Source organism: Balaenoptera acutorostrata, chromosome 12, assembly GCF_949987535.1.
Source record: "Balaenoptera acutorostrata chromosome 12, mBalAcu1.1, whole genome shotgun sequence".
Lineage (NCBI taxonomy): Eukaryota > Metazoa > Chordata > Mammalia > Artiodactyla > Balaenopteridae > Balaenoptera > Balaenoptera acutorostrata.
Genome location: NC_080075.1, coordinates 39,509,718 through 39,523,602, shown reverse-complemented (window position 1 = coordinate 39,523,602; position 13,885 = coordinate 39,509,718). Strand labels below are relative to the sequence as shown.

At 39.3% G+C, this 13,885-nt stretch overlaps 1 protein-coding gene across 3 annotated transcripts in view; it reads left to right on the top strand.

Annotated features, from left to right (window-relative positions):
- The window catches only part of UGP2 (UDP-glucose pyrophosphorylase 2), a 55,047-nt gene that overhangs the window by 39,315 nt on the left and 1,847 nt on the right, over window positions 1-13,885 (top strand). For 2 of the 3 annotated variants that reach the window (XM_057558194.1, XM_057558193.1), the window contains 5 exons: window positions 7,907-8,092; window positions 9,410-9,543; window positions 10,619-10,916; window positions 12,053-12,250; window positions 12,800-13,111. In XM_057558194.1, coding sequence (XP_057414177.1) covers window positions 7,907-8,092; window positions 9,410-9,543; window positions 10,619-10,916; window positions 12,053-12,250; window positions 12,800-13,096 — 1,113 coding nt within the window. In that variant the 3' untranslated portion in view covers window positions 13,097-13,111. Of the gene's footprint in view, window positions 1-7,906; window positions 8,093-9,409; window positions 9,544-10,618; window positions 10,917-12,052; window positions 12,251-12,799; window positions 13,112-13,188; window positions 13,233-13,885 lie in introns of those variants that run through there. The other variant, XM_057558195.1, reaches the window with a different exon arrangement.

Below are 13,885 nucleotides of genomic sequence, written 5' to 3'. Positions count from 1 at the left end.
TGGTGAATAAGCTGATGTTCTTGGAACACTTCCTGTACATATGGAGCGTCATTTCAAACTCTTTTTTACTGTTACACAGCTCTTTTCTTTCAGGCAAACTTGCTTCTGTTGAAAAAAAAAATTTCGGATTGCAATAATCACACCCTTGTGAACCATATAACAGGGCAGCACTGTTAGCTTGTCTGGCACCGTCTCCAGGAATAGCACGAATATGCTACCAAGAACCAGGTTAGACTGTTGCTAATGGGAACATGTCTCCATGACAGTGTGATGAATTCAGCTTTTCTGATAACTGGAAAGTAAGTTGTGAGCAGACTTGGCAAGATACAGATCACGTTAGACAGTTTTTAAACAATCTTTTTAAAAATCTTTCGATTTCTACAGAAAAACTAGATTGACATCCTAGAGGGAAGAATGTTGTTTAAAGTATGTTCTTTCATAGATTGCCAACTACTTTCTTTTGTTCATTCCCCAGAGGAAGTTGGGTGTTTGACCCATTCTTTTCTCCCAGTGAGAAGAGAACACGAGTGGCCTCGTCTCCGCTGCGCATTTTGAGGGAGTCTCACGCGGTTTGCCCCACCTCACCTGTGGGGGTTGCCCTGCTGTATATTTACGTGCAGCAGAGGTCTTCTTAGAATACTGAATTCTCTTCATGTCTGAACAGAGACATGAAAGAGAAACAGGGTGATTAGGATTGAAAGCACAAAGATAGCACTAGTGACTGACTAAAGTGATTCAATCAGAGTAACATCAAGGCCACATCCGGCAGTGCATGGTACTCCCTGTTGTCTCCCAACACCTTCCATCTTTGCCTGAGTGGATGTCTTTGTGCATTCTCCTGGGGGAGCTGAGAAGGAGAAAGTGGAGCACAGGTCTAATAATGTTTCTGTGACTAGGTGTGTCCAGCATAACTTCAGCTGTTGCCAAGCAACCTTCTAACACAGGTCCCCTTGGCTTGTGGAAATAAACCGAGCTCTGTGGGATTGCTTGGTGAGGTCCCTGGTGGAGGGTGTGTAGCATTCTCTGTAGCATCACCAACAGAGAGAACTTGTGTTGGCGTGTAGGGTGATTTGTGTGATGGGAAGCTGAGCTTACCATCTAATTTAACCTGTAATAAGCTGTAAACCAAAAGTGTCCTGGCTTCCTGGACTCACACAGTTGGTGCCTTTCTGTGTGTCTGTGCCTGCGTATGGGAGTGTTGTGGGTATAAGTCGAAACCTAAGTAAGAGTGGAGGCTTCGAACAGCAACACTAACTTGATGACTCTGGACATCTTTCCCCTGGCTGTACCTTGTTACTTCACACCTTGTGACTTCTTCCCTTTCTCTCCATAGTCCTTTTCTTGTTAACAGTCAGTTCCTCAGTGGTACTGGTATTTAATTAGCTGCTTTTAAGAATTAGCAAGACAAGTAGGTGTTACTGAAAGCACCACCTAAAGAACCATGGTTCCTTGACATTTGTAGGGTGACTCCCTGCCCACTTAACTTGGGGTACAAAGTTCTAAATATGGCACTTCACAGAGAATTCTGGGTCCTAACCTGAATGGTAAACAAGTCTTTCTATTTGTGAGTTGCCTGGGCCTGTACCCAAAAGTCTTCATTAGCTCGGTTTTGGAATTTAGTGTTATGCTTGGATCAGCTTGTTTTGTTTCACTCCAAATATTTGAAAAGTAATTCAGAAGTACATTTTAAATTTAAACTCAAGTTCTTAAGATACCAGTCTTGGGAAGATTTGAATTAAAACTAAAAGTATTCTTAATATACCTTTTGGCTGAAGGCCAAATGGCCTAGTGTTAAAATCATTATGAGGCTGAGACCTTTTATTTATCACCATTATAGAATAAATTTTGGAGATACAAGAAAAAATTTGTTTAGCCTCCGTAGACTCAGTCATAAGGAATTGTCTTCTTCTTTTTTTTTTTTTTTTTAAGTATTTGTTTATTTATTTATTTATGGCTGTGTTGGGTCTTCGTTTCTGTGCGAGGGCTTTCTCTAGTTGTGGCAAGCGGGGACCACTCCTCATCGCGGTGCGGGGGCCTCTCACTATCGCGGCCTCTCTTGTTGCGGAGCACAGGCTCCAGACGCGCAGGCTCAGTAATTGTGGCTCACAGGCCTAGTTGCTCCGCGGCACGTGGGATCTTCCCAGACCACGGCTCGAACCCATGTCCCCTGCATTGGCAGGCAGACTCTCAACCACTGCACCACCAGGGAAGCCCAGGAATTGTCTTCTTAAAGTATTCTAGTAAAATGCATGTTTTGAAGATTGATTAGTGAGAGCAAAACATATTTTTTCTCTAAATACTTTATATTCTTTATGGTATGTGGATCAAAGATGTTTTATCATGAAAATACATGACTTTGGAGGGTTTTTTTCTCCTGGTGAAACTTTAAGGCAACAAGGTTGACATTTGGTTTTTAATTCATCTGCACAGGAGGTGAAAAATCCCTATTAGTACTTTTTCTAAAAATGGTTCCTAAATCTCACTTTGTTTAATGCTGTGAGTGTTAGTATACCAAACAGTTCTTCAAAGAGTAGAATTAAGATATAATCCAGTTTACATTATTCTGCCTGATATTATTATTTAAATTTGTGTAAACATTTGTTGGCTCAAAAAGGAAATTATATTCTTCCTAAAGATATCTAATATACTCAAATGTTGTGTTTATGTGTTTGGTTGAATGTCTTGTGATGTGATGTCAGTGTCATTAAAGTGAAAAAAAAGATTGTATTGAACAAAGAAGGATTTTGGCAGAGTTTTATTAAAACAAATTGAAACATGACTCTCATCCCTCAGTTGATTTTTTTTTTTAACAGACCATCTAGAACTGCACATGCCACTAGCCATGTGTGTTGATTTACATTTAATATTAAATAAAATTAAAACTTCAGTTCCTCAGCTGCATTTAGCACTGTCTGGAGAATGACAGTGAAAAAAATGCTATTTTTTAATCTTTTTTTAAAAGATCCTATTGATCTTTTGACTACATACTTAAATTTCTTTTTACATTGTTTACATTTTTGTAAAGTTTTTGCCTTGAAATGACAGGCTGCCCATCCCTCAGAGATACTAGTAAAATCACAACTCAGGTGTTGAGCAGTGTCTGAAACCCCAAGCCCTGCCATTCTGTCCTGTTTTCACATGGATCCGAAAGATCAGCGTTTTCTTAGATTTATACTTTTAGAACTGTGGTTACACCTGTAATGTTCTTTTCATTCTTTTAATTCAAAATTAAGAGAGTATTGTTATGTTCATTAAATTCAAATAAAGAGAATCCATTTTCTGATTTACTAAACTAAGACTTCAGAACATGTATTCTATTCCAGTTTTAATACCTGCAAATGGAATAAATAAGTTATTTATATAGGCTCAATTTGCCATAGAATTTGCCAACCTGTACCTGTATTCCAGTTCTTCATATCAATCCTGCCTTCTCTCAGATCTGTTGCATACACACACATCAACTTTATTAAATAAAAACATGTTTCTGGAAAAACCTGCATTAATTTGGAATCTCCTCAAACATATAAGCCACTTTAAAAAAAGAATGCTAAATAAACCTTGAGGACATTGTGCTAAGTGAAATAAGTCAGTCACAAAAAGACAAATATTGTATGATTCTACTTGTCTGAGGCACCCAGAGTAGTCAAACTCATGGAGACAGAAAGTAGAAGGGTGATCGCCAGGGGCTGGGGACAGGAGGGAGTGGGGAGTTGTTTTCTAATGAGTATAGCTCCAGTTTTGCAAGATGAAAGAGTTCTGGAGATTGGCTGCACAATAATGTGAATGTACTCAATACTACTCAACCGTACACTTAAAAATGGTTAAGATGGCAAATTTTATGCTGTGCATATTTACTACAGTTTTAAAAAAAAGAATGTTATAAAGCTGGTTCTCCGACTTAAGGTTTTCTTTGAGAGTGTCTTGGCTCTTCCTGGCCCTTTGTGTTTTCATACATACATTAAATTGGCTTGTCAGTTACCACACAAAAAACTCTTGAGATTTTTATTAGGATTGCATTGATCAGTTTGGGGAGAATTAACATCTTTACATTAGCAAGTCTTCTAATTTACGAACATGATAAATAAATCCCTGAATTTAGTTAAGTCTTTTACTTTTTCTCAAAAATGTGTTCCGTGAATAATCTTACGTATCTTTTGTTAGATTTACTGCTAGATATTTGCTATTTGCTATTTTTGATGGTTTTATTATAAAAGATACCTTTTAAATCAATTTTATTTTCTAATTTTTTTACATATAGAAGCAGTTAATTTTTTACCACCTTTAAACATTTTAAAGCATACAATTCAGTATTATTAAGTACATTCATATTGTTGTGCAACCAACCTCCGTAACTCTTTGATCTTGCAAAGCTAAAACTCTCAACCCAATAAACAGCAACTCCCCTTTCCTGGTAACCACCCTGCTACTTTCTGTCTCTATGAATCTGACTGTTATAGGTGCCTCATGTAAGTAGAATCATACAAGTATTTGTCTTTTTGTGACTGGCTTATCTCACTTAATATAATGTCTTCAAGGTTCATCCATGTTGTAGTATGTATCAGAACTTCCTTCCTTTTTAAGGCTGAAAAATATTCCATGTGTGTATATACCCCATTTTTTGTAATCCATTCATCTGTTGATGGACATTTGAGTTGCTTCCATTTTTGGCTATTGTGACTACTGCTGCTAAGAAGGTGAGTATACAAACATCTCTTGAGAGTCTGCCTTCAATTCTTCGGCGATATACCCAGAAGTGGAATTGCTGGATCATATGATAATTCTATTTTTAATTTCTTAGGAACCACCATATTTTTTTCCTTAACAGGTACACCATTTTACATTCCCACCAACAGTGCCCAAGGGCTCCAAAAGCAGTGGCTTTTTTTTTTTTTAATTTTTGGCTGCGTTGTATCTTTGTTGCAGTGCGCGGGCTTCTCATTGCGGTGGCTTCTCTTGTTGCGGAGCACAGGCTCTAGGCGCACGGGCTTCAGTAGTTGTGGCATTTGGGCTCAGCAGTTGTGGCTCACTGGCTCTAGAGCTCAGGCTCAGTAGTTGTGGCGCACGGGCTTAGTTGCTCCGTGGCATGTGGGATCTTCCTGGACCAGGGCTCGAACCCATATCCCCTGCCTTGGCAGGCAGATTCTTAACAACTGCTCCACCAGGGAAGTCCCTAAAAGCAGTGTTTTTTGTTGTTTTTTTTTAATACTGACCATGTATCTTCAATGTTGCTATGCTCACATTATCCTAACAATTTATTTTGTGAGGTCTTTGGATTTTTCTACATGTAAAATCATATCATCTGTGAATAATGACAATTTTGTCTCTCAATGGATACGTAAACTGAATACATGGCAGTGAAAAGTGAATGTATTACAGCTGCATGCATTAATGTGAATAATTCTTAAAACATAACATTGAATTAAAGAAGCAAGTCACAAGAGGATACTTTATAGTATGATTCAACTTATTTAAAAGTTTAGAGACAAAATTAAGTAAAATATTGTTATCATTATGAATGCATACATAGGTGGTAAAACTACAGGGAGTCAAAGTCAAGGTGGTTGTTACCACTAGGGGTGGAAGAGGAATATGATCAGGGACAGATGCATGCAGGCTTTTACGCTATGGCAGTATTCTTTTTAAATTTAGGTTATTCTTTCTACCATATATGTGTATTTTATAAACTTTTGTATGTGTGATATTTCACAATGAAAGTATTTTTAGGTGAAATTGGAAAACATAGGCCTGTCTCACCATATGTAGAAAAAATAATTTGCTTCTATGTATTCTATTTTTTTTAAAAGTGTATTCAAAGAAACATTAAATAGGTAAAAATATTTCCATACTAAAACAGTTTTACCTAAAATGAATACATGAACTAGGGGTTTTCAGTTAAATTGATTTTCACACCCTTGTGAGGCTTCTGTAAATATCAGACTCTTTTCTGGGAATTCAGAAGCAACTGCTAGGGACTTGCCTGGTGGTGCAGTGGTTAAGAATCCGCCTGCCAATGCAGGGCACACGGGTTCGAGCCCTGGTCCAGGAGGATCCCACATGCAGCGGAGCAACTAAGCCCGTGTGCCACAACTACTGAGCTTATGCTCTAGAGTCCATGAGCCACAGCTACTGAGCCCCGTGCACTGCAACTACTGAGTCCACGTGCTGCAACTACTGAAGCCTGTGTGCCTAGAGCCCATGCTCCACAACAAGAGAAGCCACCGCGATGAGAAGCCCGTGCACCGCAATGAAGAGTAGCCCCCACTCGCCGCAACTAGAGAAAGCCCACGCGCGGCAACGAAGACCCAACACAGCCAATAAATAAATAAATAAAATTAAAAAAAAAAAGTAACTGCTAAATGGAAATGGAAATTCTTGGCTTTTAAAAGATAATCGGAGGGCTTCCCTGGTGGCGCAGTGGTTGAGAATCTGCCTGCCAATGCAGGGGACACGGGTTCGAGCCCTGGTCTGGGAAGATCCCACATGCCGCGGAGCAACTAAGCCCGTGCACCACAACTACTGAGCCTGCGCGTCTGGAGCTTGTGCTCCACAGCAAGAGAGGCCGTGACAGTGAGAGGCCCGCGCACCGCGATGAAGAGTGGCCCCCGCTCACCACAACTAGAGAAAGCCCTCGCACAGAAACGAAGACCCAACAGAGCCAAAAATAAATATAAATAAATAAGTTTTAAAAAAATAATAATAATTGGAAAATAATTGGCTTGGTCCCATTTACTAATAACTCTTTTGAGTAGATATAATGTGCCTAAGAAATTCTCAGTAATAGATACTTGAAGTGTATGGCCAGGAATCCACATTTGACATGTATGTATTTTTGACCAAGTATAAAGGGATTTTTGCCTTCACGGCCTAATCACTGAAATGTGAGCCCATCAACTCCTTCTCCAGTCATAGACTTTATTCATCATACACACACACATACACACACACCTTCACACACACCTACATGTAGTAGGACATGAAAACAGCAAAATGTATGATAGGGTTTTATTTTTTCAGTCCCCTCAAGTGTTATCTATCCTCCACCATCATGTAACCAAAGAGTACATTTGATGACCTATTTCATTAAAGAAAAATAACAACAAATGTTCTTCTGTAAATGGATAGAAAATATACTGTGATCTTTTTAAATGCTTTCATTCTTGTTATAAGATGTTTAGACTTGCTTGTGCCTTCTTTAAACAGAAGAATTTGAGCTTCCACTGTGTCATTGTTCCTTCCCTGTGAGGGATAAATTGAAGATGAAGGTTCTGTGCTCATTTCGAACTTGTTTTACTGTTTACACAGCTCGTTTTCTTTCAGGCAAACTTGCTTTTGTTAAAAAAAAAAAAAAAAAAAAGACTTTCAGATTGCAATAATCACACCCTTGTGAACCATAATAGAGCAGGTACTGTTAGCTTGTTTTGAGTATTTGGCACTGTCTCCAGGAATAGCATGAATATATTACTAAGAACTGTGTGATCGTATATATACTTCTCCAGAACTGAAGTAGATTCATAGTGTACCAGAAATAGTCACAGATTTGATGAGTTTTGTGCACCCTATTTGCTATGTTGATGCAAATTGAGAATTCTGAGTTTTTGAAGGTAGTCCAAGAGACTTGGGTGTTCTCACCAGCCAGACAGATATTTGTAGACTGTAACTTTTCCCCCTCTTGTACTCCATTGTACTGTAAATGAATCGCTGAACTACTTCTGTGTGCAAGGGAAGTTGCCGATGAGAACCTTGATTTTGAACCAGAAGGGCCCTGGACATTAAAGGAAATGTAGTTGAAACTTTCCACAGAGAAAGCAGACCTCTTTAGGGAAGCATGGAAATAACCTTGGTATTGATTTGGTTTAACCTTTTATAAAGCTGTTTGAATTATTCTATAATTTTTTTAAAATTTCAGATTCAACCCTATGAGAAGGTAAAGGCCAGGGGCCTACCTGATAACATATCTTCTGTGCTGAACAAGCTGGTGGTGGTGAAACTCAATGGTGGTTTGGGAACCAGCATGGGCTGCAAAGGCCCTAAGAGTCTGATTGGTGTGAGGAATGAGAATACCTTTCTGGATCTGACCGTTCAGCAAATCGAAGTGAGTAGTAGCTGTTAGCCTTTCTCATGAGCTAACAAAATCATTTTTAGTTTTTAGGGTATTGTAAATGTTACCTTATAAAATAACAGATGTGGATTTGAACTAGTCAAGGAGCTTGCTATCTTTAGTCTCTTTATTAGTGTATAAAAAAGGTTTGGTGTTCTAAGAGCAAAGCCTCAGGGTGATGTAAAAGCTTTTGATCTTTAAATAGCATTTGTGGTGCTGAAGTCTCTGGATCTCTTCGGATTCTCCTTTGATCTCCCCACCTCTCTCCCCCCTTTCTGTCTAGTGGTAGCCTTCATTACAGCTGGGATGATCTGGCTTTATTAACCCCTTTTGGGAGGCTGGGGAGAATTTCATGTATCTGGTTGGGCACCGTGGATGCTAAGGACTGTTGTTGGCTTCTCTCTTGATCATAGTCCATAAAGTCATTAATCATAGACCATAAGCTCTGCAGGGGCAGTGGCCCTATCTTTTCCATCTCTTTATCCCTAGTGTCTCATACGGTGCCATCAACCACAATAATAATAGCAGTAGCAGTGGCTAACATTTATCCAGCACTTACCGTACACCAGGTGTTATTCTGAGCTCTTTACACGAATTGACTCATTTGTTCCTCTCCACAACTCTGTGAGATAAGCACTATTATCATCCCCATTTTACAGATGAGGAAACGAAGACACAGAGAGGTTGATTTACTTGCCCAAGGTTCCCTAGCTAGTAAGTAAGTGCAGAATCAAACTCTGAACACAGGACAGTCTGACTTCTAATATCCTATTTTCTTCTCACTCTGTTGCCTCTTAGCTCTTCCTAGAGATGGAACAGATTTCAGTTGGGGTAAAATTACAATTCTTAACATGAATCCTGAGAATAGGGAGACATGTCTTTGTAACATTTGTACTTGCATCTCCACAGTGCTTTGGACACAGAGTAAATGCTTAGTCTGTGTTTGCCCATTCAGCAAGGCCATAGGGCATTGTGGCTGGGCACACAGCTGCAGAGTCAGACTGCGGGGTTGAGGGGGGCGGTGTCCTTGTTCTGCCACTGACCTGCCACCTCTCTGGGCCTCAGTTTAGCCATCCATAAAATGCAGACAGTAGTTTCTGTCTCATAGGGTTGTGACTTAATGAGCAAGTACATGGTGAATTGATTAGCAAAATGTCTTATGCTCAATAGTTATTTTTATTGCAAATCTGTATATTTTACTACTTATAGATGATGTTTTGGACATCTTGTGATTAACCAGAGAGTTAATTTTACACTTTGAAGCAAAAGAAAAGTAAGTCTGGGTAGTCTGATTGTCGTTTTCTTCCCTAGCATTTGAACAAAACCTACAATACAGACGTTCCTCTTGTTCTAATGAACTCTTTTAACACGGATGAAGATACAAAAAAAATACTACAGAAGTATAATCACTGTCGTGTGAAAATCTACACTTTTAATCAAAGCAGGTACAAGGAGTAAAAAAATTAACTCTGGGGGGATGTTATTCCTGGGAAAGAAGGACTTCTTTGTTTTGTTTAAACAGAGCAGCCTCAAGATGTACAAGTGCCAAAGACTGTCTGCAAGTGTTTAATGCCCTTAAAGGCTGAACATTTGTTAATAGATATGTGATAGTTGCAATCACTCTGTGGTTATGTAACTTGGACTTCTTAAAAGAGAATCTGCCAGAGATTCTGGTTCTCACCAGTGGTAGGAAGCAGACGTCCCTGAGCACTAACCTGCTGTTGATTTTCTGGGGAAGTACTAACCTGCTATTGATTTTCTGAATATATCTATTTTTTTTTTAAAGAAATTCACAGTCATTTATTTATTTATTTATTTATTTATTTATTTATTTATTTATTATTTATGACTGTGTTGAGTCTTCGTTTCTGTGCGAGGGCTTTCTCTAGTTGCGGCAAGTGGGGACCACTCTTCAGCGCGGTGCGCGGGCCTCTCACCATCGTGGGCCTCTCTTGTTGCGGAGCACAGGCTCCAGACGCGCAGGCTCAGTAATTGTGGCTCACGGGCCCAGTTGCTCCGTGGCATGTGGGATCTTCCCAGACCAGGGCTCGAACCCGTGTCCCCTGCATTGGCAGGCAGATTCTCAACCACTGCGCCACCAGAGAAGCCCTGATTTTCTGAATATATCTATTGGTAAGAATGGACACCATTTCCCAAATAGGTTTTCAGGGAAAAGAACAATCCCACCACCAAATAAGTTTGAGAAAATTTACTTAATATGTCTCTCCTCTCTTAAGAAGTCATAAAACATATTAATGTCTTAAAAATATGGGATGTCCTCCCATCTGCATGACCATGGAATACTTTTTTTTTTGCAGCTAATATTACTATCTAGGAAGCTGATTTTTTTGGTCAACACAGATAATGAGAGATTTTCTTAAATGGATTCACTTATGATTAAATTACTACTGATAGACTGAAAGGGAGGGAAGTTTTATTTAACTTTAAATGCATTATTTTACTTGAAGGTCTGGAATGCTCTAAAGAGTTGATACTGAAAAAGAAGTTTTTCTTTTTAAGGTACCCGAGGATTAATAAAGAATCTTTACTACCTGTAGCAAAGAATGTATCGTTCTCAGGGGAAAATACAGAAGCCTGGTACCCTCCGGGTCATGGAGATATTTACGCCAGTTTCTACAACTCTGGTTTGCTCGATACCTTTATAGGAGAAGGCAAAGAGTATATTTTTGTGTCCAACATAGATAATCTGGGTGCCACAGTGGATCTTTATATTCTTAATCATCTAATGAACCCACCCAATGGAAAACCTTGTGAATTTGTCATGGAAGTCACAAATAAAACACGTGCAGATGTAAAGGTAAATACTGAGAGGAAGCAGTTTGGGGATTCACATCTTCACATTTCATAGTTCAAACTTTTTATTGGAAAGTTTCTGTGTTTAGAAACTTGATAACATCATTGTAAGCTAGAGTGGGATAGTACTCTGGAGTACCCTAAGTTCCATCTGATATAACTGTGTGTATATAAATCCAGGTTTAATAGTAGTAAAATCATCTTTATTTTTTGAATAATCTGTATGGGCAATTTTAACTGAAAACAATTCCACATATATTTATAGGATAATCTGAAACATATGTGAAAACACTTTCAGTAACTTTGTTCAAACCATTAATATTCTAGTTTGGTGCTTAAACTTGTTTTTTATTTAATTATTCCTTTAATGAAAATTTACTATTTCGATTTCTACAGTATGTATTTCTCTCTGTATATTTTTTATCACTGTAATATCTGTTGTTGTTAAAAAAAAGCAGTTTGATACAAAGCAAAAATTTGTTTTTTTCACTTTGCATGTTTAGTGGTGATGACATTTGGCCTTTGATGGAATGGTACACAAGGTTTTCTCCTTACCCTCAGGGAGTAAGAAAAGTGGGCAGTGTGTGAATACTAATATGGTTGGTCCCAGGGCTGGGTTCTATGCCTCTTGTAAATGACCCCCTCACACATGAGTAGACGTCCCTTCCCTCTTCCCACACTGCCATGGCCTCTAGGCTAAGACCACTCAGAGGTCCCTTCTCCTCCACTTGTGCCTGTCTTGCCTTTACTCCCCTTATTCTAGAGGTAGTCAGAGCAGGGTTGTGAGGTGGTAGGATTGGTTGTTTGGTAATGGACGGTGGTTTGAGAATAAGAGGAATGTCTGTTCTTGTAGGAGATCTTTGGAAAGTGAGGAAGACTCTGATGTACTCCCAGGGCTTTTATTATTGACAAGAGGGCGTGTATACAGTATAAGATGACAGACAACCTGAATTATTTTCTTTGGTTCTACTTTAATACATGTGTTGCTTTGTATCACAGATCGAATCACTGCCAATGCTTTTTATTTCTGGGGGATTTTGTCATGAGTGTCTTTTCTATATCGTTCGTAGACTGTAAACAATGTAGTATGGCTGTAATTGGGAGAGATGTGGAGGCACTCACTCTTCTCTGCCTTTCTAGGGTGGAACACTCACTCAGTATGAAGGCAAATTGAGACTGGTGGAAATTGCTCAAGTGCCAAAAGCACATGTTGATGAGTTCAAATCTGTATCAAAATTCAAAATATTTAATACAAACAACCTATGGATCTCTCTTGCAGCAGTTAAAAGACTGCAGGAGCAGAATGCTATTGACATGGAAATCATTGTAAATCCAAAGGTAAGCCAAAGTTGCAGGCCATCAGGCTCCCTGGTTCCGATCACAGCCTGCTACACACAGACCCACTGCCCACTCCCTCTGGCTCATCTATTCCATGGGTCACTGCTTTTCGCCTAGTTAGTTTCTTCAGTTCCTGGCCCTGTCTTTCAGAGTCGACACCCATCCCTTTAGTGTGCCAGGCGAGCCATGGTGCCCTTACTTGACCCTGGGCTGTGGTAGTGGCAAGAGTACTGGGCCCAAAAGTAAAGGGCCCACCTCAGTCCTGTTGCTCTGGTACTGATAGGCCTTTTGGTCACAGGCATCTGTGTGGGTTTTCTGAACCTTCGGTTCTTTCTCATAAAATGGAAATGTTACTGAGAAGAGTTATGAAGCTGAAAAAGATCACATATATATAAGCACCTGGCATACGGTAGGTGCTTGAGAAATGTCAGTTCTCAAAATTCTGTTTCCTTCAATGGATCTCTGAAACCACTCCCCAAGTATTAACTAGCCCATGTGGAACTAAGTTGCTGAAACCTCTGTTTCTCTCTCCTGCTCCCTTTCTTACAGACTTTGGATGGAGGCCTGAATGTCATTCAGTTGGAAACTGCAGTAGGGGCTGCCATTAAAAGTTTTGAGAACTCTCTAGGTATTAATGTTCCTAGGAGCCGTTTTCTGCCTGTCAAAACTACATCAGATCTCTTGCTTGTGATGTCAAACCTCTATAGCCTTAATGCAGGATCTCTGACAATGAGTGAAAAGCGGGAATTTCCTACAGTGCCCTTAGTTAAATTAGGCAGTTCTTTTACAAAGGTACGTAATTATAAAGATGATATACATGTAAATTTGTATTTCTTAAATGTGTAATTATAAAGATATGATACATATGTGAATTGGAGTCTAATTACAATCTTTGCTGCTGATCTATTATATTCCTCCATCTCTATTGTCTTTCAAAGGGAATCAATCATAGAAGGTGAAAATGTAACTCATTTTTTAACCGGCTGCTATTGAGTAGAAAAGAATGTTTACATTTTAAGACATTTTATCTTATGTCTTGTCTAAGACCATTACTGCTTTCATCAGTGAGAGAATGTTAATTCTAGTTTAACAAAATGTATTGAGCCTCTACCATGTGTAAGGCAGTGTTCTAGGTGCCAGGTATTTAGCAGTAAATGAAACAGACTAAAATGTTTGCCTTCCTGGATATTCTAGTGGGGAGGATGATAATAAGCAAGTCAAATGTATAGTATGCCAAGTGATGGAAAATGCTAAATAAAGCAGGAGTAGGGAATGTGTGGGTGTGGCAGTGGTGGTGTCATTTTACATTGGGTGGCCATAGGGCCTCACTGAGAAATTGAGTACACCATGCAGGTATCTGGGGCAAAAAGCATTCTAGGCAGGAGGAATAGCAAGTATAGTAAAACCGATCCTAACATGGTAAGTGGAATCCAAAAAACTTAATCACATAAAATGCTGTGAGGTTAATGAAGTGACAGGGTGAGCTTTTGTGGCTGGCGTGTAGAGTCCTGCTATGCTATCCAAGTCTATTCTAGTCCTGGTTGTGGTTTAGTGTCACCTGGTGTGGATGTGTGTACTGCCCTTATATATTCGGGGCTATGATTCTGGGTCCTATGGCTGTGCTAGAATTTCCAA